General features: G+C 35.9%; 1 protein-coding gene across 1 annotated transcript in view; it reads right to left on the bottom strand.

Moving 5' to 3' along the window:
- POU6F2 (POU class 6 homeobox 2) overlaps positions 1-16,817 on the bottom strand; it is a 436,460-nt gene extending 419,643 nt beyond the window's left edge. The window contains exon 1 of the mRNA XM_045565521.1: positions 16,668-16,817. Within this exon, the coding sequence (XP_045421477.1) occupies positions 16,668-16,772 (105 nt within the window). The 5' untranslated portion in view covers positions 16,773-16,817. The remainder of the gene's footprint in view (positions 1-16,667) is intronic.
- Positions 16,818-17,021: the final 204 nt, after the last annotated feature.

Genomic DNA, 17,021 nt, shown 5'->3' with positions numbered 1-17,021 from the left:
TGACTGTTGGAAGGCAAGAGTTATGGAAGTAAGATGGTGCCAGGTTGTAGAGGGTTTAAATTTGCCACATGAAACAGTGAGAGCACAGCAGGAGGGGAGGTGTGAGCAGGGGAGTGACAAGATCACAGTGGCAGGTTGTGAGGTTTTATCCAGGGATTCAGGGGATGCGAATGGGAATGGGAACTGAAGGAGTTGGAGCAGAGTATAGGCATGAAGTGAGGAGGGGCTGAGCCAGGGCGGGGATGGAAGTGGTAGAGGGAGTCGGGAAATGGGGGAAACAAGACAGAGCCAGCTGCAGCCTCTGACCACATAACCCTTCTTGATTCAGGGGCCACTGGCCAGCACCTCCAGACTCAGCCCTGTCCCAAGCTCTGTTTGACAGCCCTGTCACAGGCACTGTCCAGAGCACTCATGTATGCCAGCCTTCTGGTCCTGTGCCTTGGGTTCAAAAAACGGGCAGCCAACTTGCTTCTGTGCCTAAACCCTCACTTTGCACTCTTGCCTTGGCACTGGATTTTTCTTGCTCTTCTGTGCAGAATTATCCTTCCCTTCCTCCTCTGGGCCCTGCACAATCAACCCCATCCCCTTTTCTACCCCTCCCTCCTACTCTTCTTACCTCCTCTGGGACCTGAGACAGGACACTGTATTTTGTAGAACCTTTATCTCTCCTACCTGGCTTTGTGACTCCCCACACCCACCCCATCCTAAGCCGGCACCTGTCTCTTGTTTCCAGGTTGGTGCCTCTTCATTCAGCCTCATCCATGCAGCACTCCTGCAGCTCAGAGTTCCCATTCTTTTAGAAAGGGTTGACATGATATTTATCCAAATCTCAATTAATATAGGGAACTTGAGAATAACAAGGAAGAGTTGTTATGAACAACATGGAAGGTTTTGCCTTTTTATTGTCCTCAGACACATCAAATTCTAGGTGGACAAATGGTTTGTTCAAACCAAGAAAAATCACTTCTAGGAGAGACAAGAAAACAAATATCACCCAGAGCAGTAAAAGGCACTAAGGAATCATGGGAGCTAAATTTTGCCTCCAGAGAGAGAGAGAGCACAAGTCTCTGAGAACATGTTTCTCTTTTCATCTACCAAGAGGCCCAATGCCCTGAAACATGCTCTCGGAACACCGGATACTTTCCTGGTCCATGGAATGCTATGTTGATGGATCAAACTTGATGTACTTTAGAAGTTGCACAAGCTTTGACCTCTTGTGAGAAGAAAAAATATATATAGGTTTCCACGTAGTGTTAAAAAAAATCAAATATGATTTGTGTGTGTGTGTGTGTGTGTGTGTGTGTGTGTGTGTATAATACCCTGAAATTTAGTGTTGCTCAGTTTCAGTTCAGATGCTAGAGAGACTCTCCTTTAGGTTGTTTCTGGAATCTTAAATCTAACCCTGCAACCCCTGAGAAATCCTGATTTTATTCTCAGACATTAACCCTGACATTTTCACATTTTTCGTGTTATATACCATTTTTCATAACATTACAGAATACTAATTTGAAACTTGAAAATGATAACTGTGATGCATAACACTCATTCAAATAAATAAAACTAACTGACACTTCATTTTTTACTGATCTAGTCTAAAATCTTTTTTAAAACCTGTGCCTATATTCTTTTTTCAATTTCTTATAAAAGATAGCAATACTTATTTCATTAAAGTGAATATATATGTATATATGTTTAAAATTGAGCTGGAAAACCAAGAAAAAATTAAATTTCAAGTGTTCAGATATTACTATTTGCTTATCCTTATACACAGAAATGAAAAAATAGTTCATTAACATAACTTTATTTAGACATTATTTTGAGAAGCTTTTATTCAAGAGTCAACTAGAGTAGATCTTAGGATAATGTATAATAGTAACTCATGCCATTGTTTTCCAAGTACTACCAAAATAATCTCTTTAATCATCATATTTTATTATTCAGTAACTTTGTTAATTTCTTAGTACACATGAAGCTGCCAATTAACATGCTATTCTAAGGCCTTTTGTATTAAAACTTTTAAAACATGATTTGAATAATCCATTTCCCAGACTGTAGAAAAATTAAAATTATTCAGTTACTTGTATTGCACAAAACATTGCTAAAGTGACTAGTAATACAACATTTCCACCTGGAGTAATATTTTAAGAACTATGTTTTAAAGGTGGCAAAGTGTTAGTACAGATTTGCTTTCACCACTACACAAATATAATATAAGAATATTTTCATGACATCCTTGAAGATGATGGCATAGGATTTATGAGCTGTCCTTCGTGATTTCTTGATCATGTCTTGTTTACATACAACTTAACATCTAGTCAATGTAAACTTCTGAAACACAGATTCTGTGTCCTCACTCTTCACTCCTCTTTGCCTTTTAAGGTCTGTTAAATAGGACCTTGTGTTCCTCCTTCATGTTTTAAGATTTGACATTAAGACATGCTAAAAATAAGCAGCCACTGGGTACCACGGTGGTGGCTGCTTAAATGAAATGCGTTATGTGGTCTGAATAAGGAACCATGACTGAGGAAGCCCTTTTCCTTTTAGACATCAATATGAAAATGGAAAATGACCATTTTCAAGGATAGCCTCATTTACACATTCTGAAATGAAACTAGGAGCAGAACACGCACCAAAAAAAAAAAAAAAAAACCCAAATTCTCAGACAAGGAATGTTGAGAAGGAACAAAATGGAGCAACGGTAACTCAAAGCCTCAAAACCACTTGAGAAGAGCATTCTACCAAGATATAAATTAGGAGAGTGACTGTTGTAATGAAGCTGTCATTCCATAGCAATTATCAAGCTCCCACTATAGGCCAAATGCACCTCTAGAGAGACTGAAGGGTTGGTCTGGGAAAGTAGGAGATAAGGGGGGAGAGTAACACGCTGAGTATAAAGAGAAAAAACCACCTGTATAGTCTCTAGCAACTCTGTCAACTCTCCCCCTATTCTAAGATGACTATGGGCCAATTTCACAGAAGGGAAGGGAGAAAGCGAGGGAGGGAGACGGGGAGAGAGAGAGAGAAGGAGAGAAGTGGAAGGAAAAGAAAAAGTAACATCTCTGCACCAGCCTAACTGAAGATGCAAAAAGCTCAGGACCTTATTTTATGCAAGCGCCTTTGTTTGGATTCTCACTGTGACAATGCTCCAAACAAGACACCAATGTCACCCCTTTCCTGAAAAAATTGACTGAAAGGAATTGCCCAGATAAAGGGCCGTGGGGAGAGCTCCATTCCTCTGGCATCAGGTTTTCATGGGAACAGACTTCTCACATGAAGGCGAAGAAAGGAGAAATTATGTATTACATTGGTGAGTGACAAGAGTCTAACATCTATGGCCCCTACTTCCATATAGGAATTTTCTCTTTTCCATCTTTGCCCCACTCCAGAAGGAGGCAGAAACCCTGAGGAAATGGATCTCTTTGTCAGTTCCCAGCTTTCCTCTGGTAGATTGTCCCAAGATCACAACGTGGAGCCACAGGACTTTAGCAAACCCATTTGACTGCAGATCTAAAGTTACAGTTTTCAATGAACTTTATCAGTAATGAAATAAAAACAAACTCAAGAATTAAAGAATGTGTACTGTTTATTTCTCCTTGAAACTGTGATAGAATAAAACAAGTCCATGAGGCACCTATTTATCTTTATATTAATGTATGATAGTAATTTTTTCTAAACTTAAGTCATAGCCAGTGAGTCAGAGGCGTACTCTTCTATTCTTGTGATTAGAAACTTAATTTGAACCCCTGTATTGTAATGTGGTATCAACTTAATGTGCTGACTTTAAGCAAATAATCAGGAGGCAGCATGATCCCCTGTGTTAAACATTTCCCTTAAAACTCTTTCTGATAAACATTTGGTCCAGCTGAAAATAAAGAAACCACCACAAAATATTGAAGGAAGAGAGATGTGAATAGAAAACCCTCAAAATCTTGATGCACAAAATCTCTAACTCATTTCCTCATCTACCGTCTTGGATTCTACACACTCCTCAGGTTTACTTCCTCTCAACAGGTTCAATCCCATTCCCCACACTGCTGGGCTCTTGCAGGAGATGGTATCAAGACTCAGCTCATCTGTCTGAACAATGACTGTGTCTCCTCCCTTTGATTCAGAGTGGCCGTTGAGAGGAGGGATGTAGGTGTGGACAGGTGGCGATGCAAGACACAAGATACATTATACTGCAGTGAATTACAGGCTCCAGGCAAAAAAGGAAAAAAACAACAACAACACTGTCTTTACCAAGCATTATGTTGCCTTCTGATGTTCCAAAGGAGTAAGTCTTTTGTTGAAGTCATGGTGATTCATTTCACCAAATCCTCATATTGTTTCCTAACCATATATCCATGAGGTCTGACATAATGGAATTTTTTGCAAAAATTAAAGGAGATATTTAGGAGCAAACTCTATTTGGTCCTACATTCATAACACACAAATGCAAACACAATTACTGTTTTGTGAAGATTTCAAACAACTAGGTAGAGAAGTGATTTTTCTTTTTCAGCCCCACTACTGCCTCGAAGGCCACAAATGCTTAAAATGCCATTTCACAGGAAGTAATTTAGTTGAAAATAGTTAAGCAGGATAAAAGATACCTTTTATTTAATTCAATTTCCAAAATATGGAATTGAAATAGGAGAAATCCCACAATATTATTAAAAAGTTTTCCAAAATTTGAGTTAGAATATATTTCTTTGGTAGAATCCCTGACTTCCCATCACCATAGTCCTTAATAATACAAAATAATTATTTCATAAAAATGAGTTCAGAAGTGCCCAATATACATATGGCTGGAATTTAGTTGATTTTGTGAAGAATGGATAGAGAAAGCAAATTTATCTTGCAAATTTCCAATTCAGGCAAGATATGTTAATCAGTTAAAAGATACATTGATGATAGATAATTAAAATTGTTAATCCATAAAAAGGTAGACAAAAGAGTTTCTGAGGCTATTAATCTCATATACTGAAGACTTCATCAGCATTATAAAATATAAACCTGTCTTGAAACTTTCCCTGGAATTTTGTATGGGAATTTTGCTCCTCTCACACACAGAACAGTGCCTACTGGTCACTCTATTTAAGGTCTGCCGTGTCTGAAGGCATAGCTTACGGAGGATTTGGAAACCAACTGTTTGAGGCCAGAGTGACTCCTCATTTAGTGAGGAGCAGGTCTTTGATGGAAGGCTGCCCACCAACGGGCACCCACATGCTCTTCCATTCTCCCACTCACCTAGTCTATTATTTTTTATTAATATTTTACAAAAGAATCATCTTCCAGGCCACCATGTGGAGCTCAGTTATAACAAATGTTGGTGGCAACAATTTGTATATAGGAAATAAATGAATCATGGATTCTTAGGGGGAAGAGGTCAAAAAGGAGAAGGAGGAATTAACAAAAGATAGAGAAAGAGAGAGAAAAAGAGAGTGAGGAAAGGAGGGAAGAAGGCAGGGGGAGAACAAACAAGTGGCATCTCTGTAATAAAATCTGCCTTTGTACAGAGATGACACTTTCCACAGATAATGTTGTTTAGGGCCATGTTTCAATTCCATGATTTTGTGTATGATTAAGGATTTACACCTGGCCTCCAGCACCCTTAGGTCAAATTCCAGTTTTGCCACTCACTGTCCGTATGACCTTAAGCCACTTGCTTAGCCTCAGCTTCCTAAGTAGTAGTAAAATGGAGGTAAGAGCAGTACCTACCTCACAGATCTGTTGTGAGGCTTAAATTATGCTTGCAAGGTGCTTGGCACCTGGTAAGTGCTCATTCATTGGTAGATTATTATTAATGTGGTTGTTTCTGAGATGCTAAATATTTAGCCCTTTTCTGGATGAAAAACGTTATTAAACATTATTTCAGATATTTAACAAAGTTGGCAAGATCCCCACTGAAACACTCACACACACAAACACACACACACGAAATGAATACCAGACTACATTCCCTCCATTCCTCTTCTGCTGTTGATTTATGATTGAGGGGGGTATATTTTTCCATTTTCATTGCCTCATTTTTTATTATCTAAAATAACATTCCTCCAGTTTAAGAAGAACTGTGATCAAATATATTAGAATCATCTGTAAAACTTTTTAAAAATACCAATATCCAGGCTCCACCCAGATAAACTGAATCAGGATTTCTGTGGATGGGTCATGCACATCAGCATATTTTTAAAGGTTGTTGTTGGTGGTTCCGAAAGGCAGCCAGAGTTAAGAACTAAGGTGGAGGGAAATGGTGAAACTTTAAAAAGAATACCTGGTTTCAAATCTCACATCTTCCACTCATTGGCAATATGGATCCAAACAGGACATAGAACCCGTCGGAGCCAGCTTCCACTTCCATAAAATGGGAATGATTTGTACCTACTTCTAGGGTCTTGGATTTCAAGTAAGATCATTAGTATCAAAGGCATGCTCTGCAATTTGTTCTGGAAAGCCTGCTTCGAGTTCCATGTGAAGAAGCTGGCCACTTTTAAACCTATAGATGAAGCATGACCATTTCCTATCTGGGACACTTGTCCTAGCATCTGGAGGGAAGAATAGATAAGGAAAAAGCAATTGCATAGGATCAATTCTGGAAATCCGTGCAGGGAAAGATGCCAGAGTCAGCTCACACTCCCATCTCTTATTTAAATATAAGATTACATTACCACTCCCTTCACTTTCTTCTTAGTATATGTCAGGTAATGTGATTAAGATGAGTGAGCAGAAACATACCCTAAAAGAAACATAAAACATAACTTCTTACATTGTCTTAAATATTTAAGTAGTTTACATTTTGTCCACCTTATCAAAAACCCCAAATTAGTAGAATTCAAGAGCTAAGTCTCATTAGTTTTGATTCAACCCTTCTCCTGACTGCATTATTTAACCTATGAATCAGAGTTGAAGGATTAGTCTGACAATATGAAATATAGAAAACAGAAATTTAACTGACATTAATTACCATGAATTTCTTCTGGTCTCTTTTTCACTAATCTAGGTATACTAACTGAATCGTGCATAGGAAACATACATCTATGTCAATTATCTTAATAAATAGCATGGAGGCCCATGAAAGAAAATAACTTACGCATTTTGTTCAGCTTAGTTTGGTAGCTTGGAACAAACATAGAGGTTTTAAACTCACAATGTGTCTGACTAAGAGTTGGCTCCTATGTCATTCTCATTCATTCTTCTTCCTTTGTTACTAAATGCAATATTGTGATCTTTATGCTGCCATTTTAACTGATTTGAGTGTTTAATACATAAATGATAAATATCTCTTCTTGTGGCATAAGTCTACCTTTCACTTTTAACATTACACTTAACCTTCTCTCAGGAGATGCTATGAGTTCTTTTGGTCAAGCAAACCCAATTTGGAAGAATGTAGAATCTTTTATGCTAAGTGAAATGAAACATCTCTATATGTTAGACTAATTGAGAGACTAATTTATTTTAAAAAGCTAGATCAAGGGAGAACTGGTTAAATAAATCATTGTACATCCATAAAAGGGAATACTACAGAAAAGAATGCAGATCTATTCACAGTAACATGAAAAGATGTTCAAGATGTTTTTTATATGTAAAAGTAAGTTGCAGAACTCTATGTATAATATAGATCTACTTTGGATGTATAAATATTTTCTATGCTTATACACACATAGAATATTTCTGGAAAGATATATTAGAAATTGTTAACAATGGTTATTTGTGGGGAGTGGAATGATGGGGTATTTTCCTTTCCACTTTATACTCTTCTGTGCTGTTGAAATCATTTGCCATAAGCATGCATTATTCTTAGAATATTAAAAAAAAATAATTCAAAAAAAAACCTCATAGGATTCTATCCTGTAACTCACCTCAATAATATGCATATAAGAATTGTGTTCATGTTCTGCAGGTTTTCCTCAGATGCTCCACTCCCTGCCTGAACTAGCTGCTTCAATTGTATTTGATGAGTAATGGTAGAAAGGGAGGAAACAATTCTAGCTGATACATTTCAGCACTTGTACGAAGTAGCTATGAAATGGAAGTACACTGCAAACCAAACGGCTCCTGTTTTTGGAAAGAAATAACCATCCTTTGCAGTATAATGATCAACTATGTACTCTAATTCTTACAATAAACTAAATGCTTAAAAGTTGCAAAGTATTTTTCCATTTTCTTGAACAACTTAGGTGATAGGAGTATTTTAAGTAAACATCTGCCATAATTTTTTCATGGGTTATTAGAAAACTGAAAACATAAACTTAAAATATTTTTAGATTATTAGAGGTTAATCAAGTATTCCTAAAATGTTTAAATGTGTGAGTGTGTGTGTGTGTGTGTGTGTGTGTGTGTGTGTTAACTAATTAGATTGCTAGATTGCCTCATTTTCATTCTTACTCTAAATTCTTCAGTCTCTGGAAATCTAGACATAGGTTTGTTTGCAAACGGAAAAAAATTTCAAAAAAGAAACCACAACTTTAGTTCTTGAATTTAGTATTAACATTTTACCAAGGAATAAAGTATGATCGTTTTGGATTTGAGCCATAATGTTATTCTTTGTTCCCAGAAACATTTTGAATATTACTACAAACACCTTTTATATTAGCAACATTAGAAATACACCAAGAAATACACCTCAGAATGTGTAAAAACTTACTCTGTTAAAAAAAGATTTGAAACAGAGAAAATCAATACAGCAAAGATCTACTTTTAAGACCCTTGAACACCATCTGCTGATATGAAGAGAGAGAAATTTTCAAACTTGGGGTTCTTATATCACAGCCAAATTTCCACAAAATCTCTTATTTTTCCCAAATTCTAACCTGGGGCATTTCATCCCGCAATCATCACTTCTGCCTACAATTCAACCAGCATCTTGTCAAATCTGGCTGCAAGATTAAGTTTCCCAATTCTGAATTCAATATTGTAACCCTAAGGATATAAGATCCAAGCTGGAACATTCTGGTTTTTAAGAAAAAAAAAAAAGGATAAAATTGTTTCAGCCCAAAGACCACAGTTTGCCCTGATCATAATGATGAATCATCAGGACTGACAGTAAGTGAAATGAGTTTGATGTTCTTGGCTTTATTCGTGCACAATAAGCAGCATTTTACATTTGTCCCAACTCTCAACCTTTTGGAGAAAAAGTTGAAAGAGCCTTGTTTTCTAGTATTATTTAGGGGTTACAAAATTAACTAGCTCTGTCTGACGCAAGTTTGGCCTGCTACAGTCTAGTGCGGTGTGTCCAGCTCCACTCTTGCTCATACTGGCCTTCAATTTTGGAGGAACAGAACTAAGATTTAAGAAATATATTCTTTTTCCCCCCATATATCTTCAGTATCAACTAGGGCTTCTGGTGTCCATGCTACTGTGTTGGCATAACACTTGCCTCTCACTCTCAACAAAAAAGTATTTACGTATTTCATTTTTACAAAAAACCTGCATATGAATTCTGCACTGAAAACTAAGCTGTGTGTAAATGATACACTTTGTTCTTTAAAGAGGAGTTTGCCTGAGTTCTTCTGAGCAAAGCTAAAAACATCATTTCACAGATATTTAATCTTTTTTAAACTATATCTGTTTCCCTAAGTTTTTAGGTGTTAGAGATAGACATTTTGTTCTTTCAATGGTTTTTAATTATTCATCAAAAATCAAAATTATGAAATATGCAGTCAACATTCTATTAAGCCCCAGAAATATCTATTGTAATAAGGTACTATTTCACAGCATCAGAGGACTGGTTAAAACTCTTGTAAAAAGCTCCAAAGATTTTTTTTTAAAGTGTTCCTTAATTTTGAAATTAATATCTGATACAAGCACTGTGAAGCCCTTTCTTTCCTTTTGGTTTTGTTTTTTACTTCTATTTTTCCTGTCCTAAAGTACTGTTTCCCTGTTTATTTGTGTGATCTAAATTGCTAGGTGGGATGAAGTAAACTTGCAGAATAACTCAACAGAAATACTAACTAAAGAAGCAAGTACGTTGGTGAGTTTTCTGCTACCATTTTGCTTTGTTTTGCTTGAGGTCTTGTCTCTCTTTCCAGTGCTCTTCCCTGCCTAGGAAGCCCACAAAGATTCACTTTTCACTTATTACTCATCAAACTGACTCTGGATTACAGTGGAAAGAGAAGAAAAGCTGATGGAGAAATGACAGTGAAGGAAGAGAGCAAAATGCCAGAGCAATGCATTTGAGTGGCTAGATAGATCCCTTTCATTAAAGGTGTCAACACATTTGCTTGCATTTTTGACCCTAGGAGGGGAGAGCTGGAAATTGTACGGGTACCTCTTCCCATGGGAATAATCCACCCCCCTAGGGGAAAAAAACTGAAAATAGGTAAGAGTTAGAATATTCAGTTGATCTTTAATTTTTTTAAATCTTATGTTAGAAAAATGCTGCTAAAGGGAATAAGGTTGCAGTCTTCACCCAGAATCAGTACCAAGTATTAATAGCTAATCTCTGTCTTTTTAAGAAAGAGTCCTTCTTATCATGGGGGTTTTAAAGCTAGTGATAAAACAAAAGGCTATTTTCTGAAGACCAGCCAACTTGAAAAATAAAGTCTTTTAAAACCTACAGAATTTCCTTTAATATAATCAAAAATGTTTTCAATTATTTTGCTGTTACTTACATCCAATGGTTTTTTTTATTTATAAGAAGTGCCAGCCCTGTGATAACAATAATATGGTCATTTGTAGATGGGGTAAAGAAAATAACAGAAGCACAGGGCAAACCAGGAAAAAAAAAATTTCAAATAAAAATTAAGCAATTTTACCATAACTGGCTCACATTGTAGAATTGGGAAGAACAAGAAAATAATGGAAAAAAAAATGAATCTTTACTGAAATGACAGTGTCTTATAACCTCTTCAAAGTGAGATTCAGAAGAAATGTGTAAAAAGCAAAACTGGTACAAATCTTGATTACAATTTTGGATCAGTTTAAGACAATATGGCTCAACCGAGCAATTTACATGCGCTCACAGAACAAGCCTTGACTCGATAATTTACTTTATTAGACACACATTTCACTTACAAAAAAAAAAAGAAAAGAAAGGAAGGGAGGAACAAAGGAAGGAAGGAAGGAAGGAAGGAAGGAAGGAAGGAAGGAAGGAAGGAAGGAAGGAAGGAAGGAAGGAAGGAAGGAAGGAAGGAGGAGGGAGGGAGAAAAAGACTAAATGCAAGTGTGAGATTATATTTAGAGCAGCTATCATCTCCCAAGTAAAGGTTTGGCCAGAAAATACAAATTAATTTAAAAGTTAAGTAATTTGGATTTCTTTTAGTGTTCAAATTATGGTCAATATTTATCTTTTTGCATATTGCTTCTTTAAATCTGATCCTTTTATATTTGCAGTTTATTTCATAACTTTATTGTCTACTTGATCAACTGTTAGAAAAAAGCAACAGCTTATACAATATCACAACGCAGTTGAAAAGTCAAGTTTTCAATATCTTTAGACATGTTAATTAAATTCTAAGTTTAGTCAACAATAAAGATGAAAAGAGAAAAATACTTTAACCTGTTCTTAAACTATTCAGTAACATGCAGTTTACATAGCAAAGAAAAGATCAGTGAAGAAACACCTTCTTTCACTGACCTCTGGAATGAGTACTGTAGATTTTACACATAGGAAACTTATCACACACAAACTTTATTTCACAAGCATTTGTACTTTAAAAGTTGCAGAAACCTCTCTGCATGTTTGAGATAGGAATCCAAAAGCTTTAAATTCTTAAGCATTGAAAATGATAGTCGAATAAGATACATAAAGAGTTTCATTAATTGGCCTTAGAAATAGAAAAGAAAATTTAGTTTCAAGATCCAATTTCATGTAATGGTTGTTTAGTATTATTATTAACATTATTGTTTAGTATCATTACTATATTGATAAATTTTACTTTCATGGACAAAATTGGCTTTACCATTTAAATGACTGCTCTAATTTAAAAAATTCTAAAGGTAATAAAAATTGAGTATATCTGATAAAATATAAAATGCTAACATTAGAGTTTCCTCTAAGTCTGAATGAAGTATTATACCAAGTGAAGTGTTTAAGGTTAATAAGACATACATGGCAAAAATTTAACTTTGGTAACTGTGGCACTTACCAAAAGAATATCAGCACCATTTTGTATTCAGAAAGAAAAATCCTTAATTTGCATTTGTCTAGTACACTATTCACCTATAATTTCTTGGTGGGGGGAAGGCCTTCTCAATAAATTCAAGCAGTAATAATTTGACACCCCCAATATATATAAATTTGTCGAAGCAATTTGTCAGTTTCAAAAAAAAAAAAATAGGCATTCACACCCACAAAAAATGACTTTTTTAAGAGTATGTGGGAGTTATGCTTGGCATGTGTAAAACAGGGTTAGGTTAGCCCCAAAGTTTAATTTTTATATAAAGAGCATAAAAATCAGTCTAATTGGACTTAGAATGATCAGTGAGCATGACTTTTACACACTGCCAGCGTCCCCTCTCCCTAGACAACCTCCATCTCACATTAGCTTGAGTATGTTCTAGGTAAGCAAATTATTCTTAAAGTACATTAAATACTTTTTGGAACAAGGGATAGTATAAACAAACCTCCATATAAAATTAATTGTATTGATGCTATAACAATGAAATATTTGTGTTTTATAATCTGCATGTGAGAAAGCATGCACTGAAATAGTTAGGCCAAATACATACGTATACACATACTGAATACTGTCTCAGACACCTGCCTTAGTTTTCTAATGTACAACTTTACAACACTTCAAATTGTCTAAATATACCTTGAAAAAAAAAAGACCCATTTTACCAGTAAGGAAAATTGCAAAAGCTTTTGATTGCACTTCATTTTTTTTTATACATAATATCTTTTTTTTTTTAAATTTCAGCTTATTATGGGGGTACAAAAGTTCAGGTTATATATTGCCCATGTCCCGCCCATCCCCCCGAGTCAGAGCTTCAAGCGTGTCCATTCCCCAGACAGTGCTCCTGGCACTCACCATGTAGTTATACCCCCATCCCCTACCTCCACCCCCATCCCCCCATTGCACTTTCTAATGCTATTAGAATATAGTATGCACGTTCTCTTCTCTCTTCTGCTAGTACTTTAGCAAAGTCAACTGGAAGCGCATCTATGATGACTTAATGCAGCTGTGTCTCTCCCACTGCTAGCAAACTCTTAGATATGGTTGATAACCATTTTCATCGAATTTGCTCCATCTGTTGTTTTCATTAACAACTAATATAATATTTGCTGTTCTGTAATATTTGCAAAAGTCAGTCTATAGACACATGTGCAGCCGTCCTGGACCCTCAGGCCTGCACATCGGGATGGCAGGCTAGCCAGGTCCTCTGGGAACAGCAGTGCCAGAAGGAGCATTGGACACAGAGACCCGTCTGCACAAGATGAGAAAAAACAAAAACAGGAGGTCTGCAATACTGATGAACTAATCTGTCACTCACAAGCTCAGGTCTACAAAAAAGAAAAGATGCAGTAAACATTTAATGACCATGAGAGGTGGAAATGTAAGTCTTCATTTTTAAATGATACTCAAACCCATGGTTCAGAACCTGCTTGACAACTGTTTAGTTTAATTGATTTGAAAATCATCTGAAGGACAACAATCCATCCTGTGGCGCAAGGGGTTAGGAAGCTTGCTACAGATAACTGTTATCAAAAATCCAGTTTGATTTCCAAAAACTGTATGAATGAACCAAGTTTCCTGATGTTGATACACTAGACAGGGAGTTTGTTCTTCCAAGTACTAGACTGCTTAATTGCTTGCTTAGGGGAAGGAAAGTCCTGAGGGAAAGGCATATATGAGCAATATCTACTCTCTGAAGCCAGTCCTCTCCCCTGAGCTGGATCATGGCCAGCAACACAGAAAAGTCTACTCTTCCCTCCAGTGGAAGCAACCATGGATATTTGATCCTTGGGGTGAATGAAAAAGCCTAAAGCTCATATTTCATGGGAATCTTTCAGTATTCTGAATGGAAAACATCACTGAAAACTGGTTATTTGCTCCTCCAACCCAAAGCCATTTAGGAACAGGACTCAGAACAGGGGCAGGGGGGAAGGACAAAAATAATTATTATTCCAATGTGTATTGATAAAAAAACAAACATTTGCCTTATTAAAATGGGACTATTCACACCTGCTGAGTAGGTATAAGATGATATTTAAATCAAGAGCTCAAAAATAAACCGTTTCTTCCTGATTATAAGTGACTAAAAAGCAATAAAAATTATTTTCATGTTCTTTCCCTTATTGTTAGAACTAATCATTTGCGTAAATATGCTTATCTGTACTATAACAATTAAAATGAATTCATTTCAAATATGTATGCCACCTTTCATTTTATATTTATAGATACGGGTTCAATTTAGATTTTCTGATTGTTATGGTATGCATATAGGACAATATGCTGTTTTTCTTTCCTTTTGAACACTTATTGTTTCAATTTCAAATAAAAAATAAGCATTCTAGTTTGTACATTTTTAGCACAGAAATTTTTACAGTCTTCAGAACTGCTTTTACAATTTACTAACTTGACATTTTGAGTTTTTTAACAAATAATTTATGAGAGATAACATCTTCAGAAAACATGTGACTACTTTGATTCAACTATTTACAAAGTATTCATAACAAATCATTAACATGTACAGTTCCTGGATATAGGGAACCTTTAAACCTTACTTACAACTACACAAAAAATACAGAGCTATGTAATAATAACAACTAATTTTAAATCCTGACAAATTAGAAGTTAAGCCTGGTCTCTGTAAAATATATACTGATTCCTTTTTAAAAGTATATGCCTGAATGTTTTAAAAGTATATACCTTTACAATTGATTTCCAATAAATAATGTTTAATAACAAACTAAAACTGTCTCTCCTGATTTTTCACCAGAAATACATACAAAAGAAATCCTATTTCTTACTTGCAACTGAAACACAATAATTTTGCACAGTATTAAGTACCATAACTATGCCATATGGAAGAGAACATGCAACCTAAGAAAAGTTTTATTTGACAGGATAAGACAGTTATGAGGAGCTCAAGATTTATTTACATAAGAAAAGATCATCTATTTTAACAGATATTTATGTAATTTCCCACACCACAATTATTTTAGCTACATTTGATATATTTGCTCATCAGTGAATATTTATACTGAAACAGGTATTAACAGTATATAAAATTAGTTTGTATATTTTCTACTGACAAATATATGCCCAGAGACTTCAATTTATATATGTCTGTAGAACAAAAACCAACCTGAAAGTTTTAAAAAATATTTTTCTGTCGAAGCCAATATCTACTTCTTTTAAAATAGTGTGAGCCTGTGGAAACATGGTATTATGTATTTGACATTTTCCATCTAAAAATACATTATGAAGCACGCTGGTATTAATAAACTATGTGCTTTCAGAACCCTGAAGTGCTCTGCTATAATTTTGTTGAAAACAGAGTAAGATGGTATATTTTCCACCATGTTATTAACATACAGCAAACAAATTTTATGTCATCACCTTGCCAGCTTGTCTAGATTGGAAAGTGTGCAAAAAAAAAAAAAAAAAAAACTTTTAGGAGTTTATAAATATTCGTAACCATATTCTGATTTATGAGTTAACAATTCATAAGTAAACATACATAACTTAGAAAAATTCAGTCAAAAATACATTACAAAAAAAAAAGCAACCATATATATTCCCTTTTTCCTCACCCCACCCCCATCAGAGTCAGAAAAATCGCCCTCCCTCTGCAGCAGGGAACTATCTCATTCCTTTCACCACTTTAGTTATTTGAAGGCAAATGAAAATACAATGATCCTTTCTGTCTGCTAATTTAGCTTACAACACAAACATTGCAACACAAACATAAACTACTGACAACAGAAAGCACCAAACAGAAAGAGCAAGACTCACTGACCCATTTGGAAGACAAAGACGACAGAACAGGAAAGCTCTAAAAATCAGCTTGTGAGGCCTCTGAGAGAGATTCTTCTGGCATTTCATCACAGCAGCCCCAGACCAGCTCACCTCCTTGGATACAGGGAGGAGGAACTAAATAGAGCTGTTTATTAAAGCTGTTGTGCTGGATTGCATTAGGAAGCGCGAGCAGACCACCTGGACCTTTCAGATTGTGGCAGTGTTTAATTTGCAGCCTGCCCCCTCTGCAGCAGCCAAGACTACTACTACATTTACCAGGCTCAATCACACATTATCTGGGTTAGAAGTCAAGGCACATGTATTTATTTATTTATATTTCCCATATGGAGAAAGGGAGAGAAAAGAATACAGTCAACATAAAAATACTAGAACAGCATTAGAAAAATCTTAACTACTACCTAGGAAACATAACACTTTATTCTCTTCCCACACTTAATTTCTTTCAGAGATCACAATCCAAACAGAAAATAAATTCCTAAAATAGATTTTTTAAACAGTCAGACCAATTTATAAATTAGATTTGTTCTTCGATGTTTTTGTTGTTGTTCTAGTTTTTGTTTAAAAGCATCATATTGAAGTTTTAAGCTGAGGTTTCCTGGCCAGATTTAATGGGTGCCTTTTTGCCTTTCGCACTTTCAGCACTATGCTGGCAGGTAGCTGAAGATACAGATAGAAAGATGGTACTGTAAATATGAATTATGTGAATCATATGGTGAGACCCTTGTGGAAAAAAGGGGAGTTGAGAAATGGCTGACTCCATACCTGACCAATTACAGCTTGCATGGTCCCCGTGTCCTGCTGCGCTGAGAGATCGCAATCCATCATATGTTGTCTTTGAAAAGGAGAATGGGGGTTTCTGGCATGCATCTGTCAATCAACTTCTGCACTCACAACCATCACCAAAAGCAAGGGGAAAAAAAGTCAAGCTGCTCCACCAAATAGGATGAAACCGTCATGTGACCTCCGGCAGACACGCACACACACATTCACTACCTCCACAGAGCGTAAGAATTTTCTGTAGATATGAAATGACATTGACAAATATCCAATACCTAGTAAATAAAGTGAGACAAACAGCTATTCACCAAAGACAAAACATTGGCTGTAATCTTCTGC

This window comes from Lemur catta, chromosome 11, assembly GCF_020740605.2.
Source record: "Lemur catta isolate mLemCat1 chromosome 11, mLemCat1.pri, whole genome shotgun sequence".
NCBI classification, from domain to species: Eukaryota; Metazoa; Chordata; class Mammalia; order Primates; family Lemuridae; genus Lemur; species Lemur catta.
Note: the sequence above shows the minus strand (reverse complement) of the source record. Positions and strands in the feature narration are given on the sequence as shown.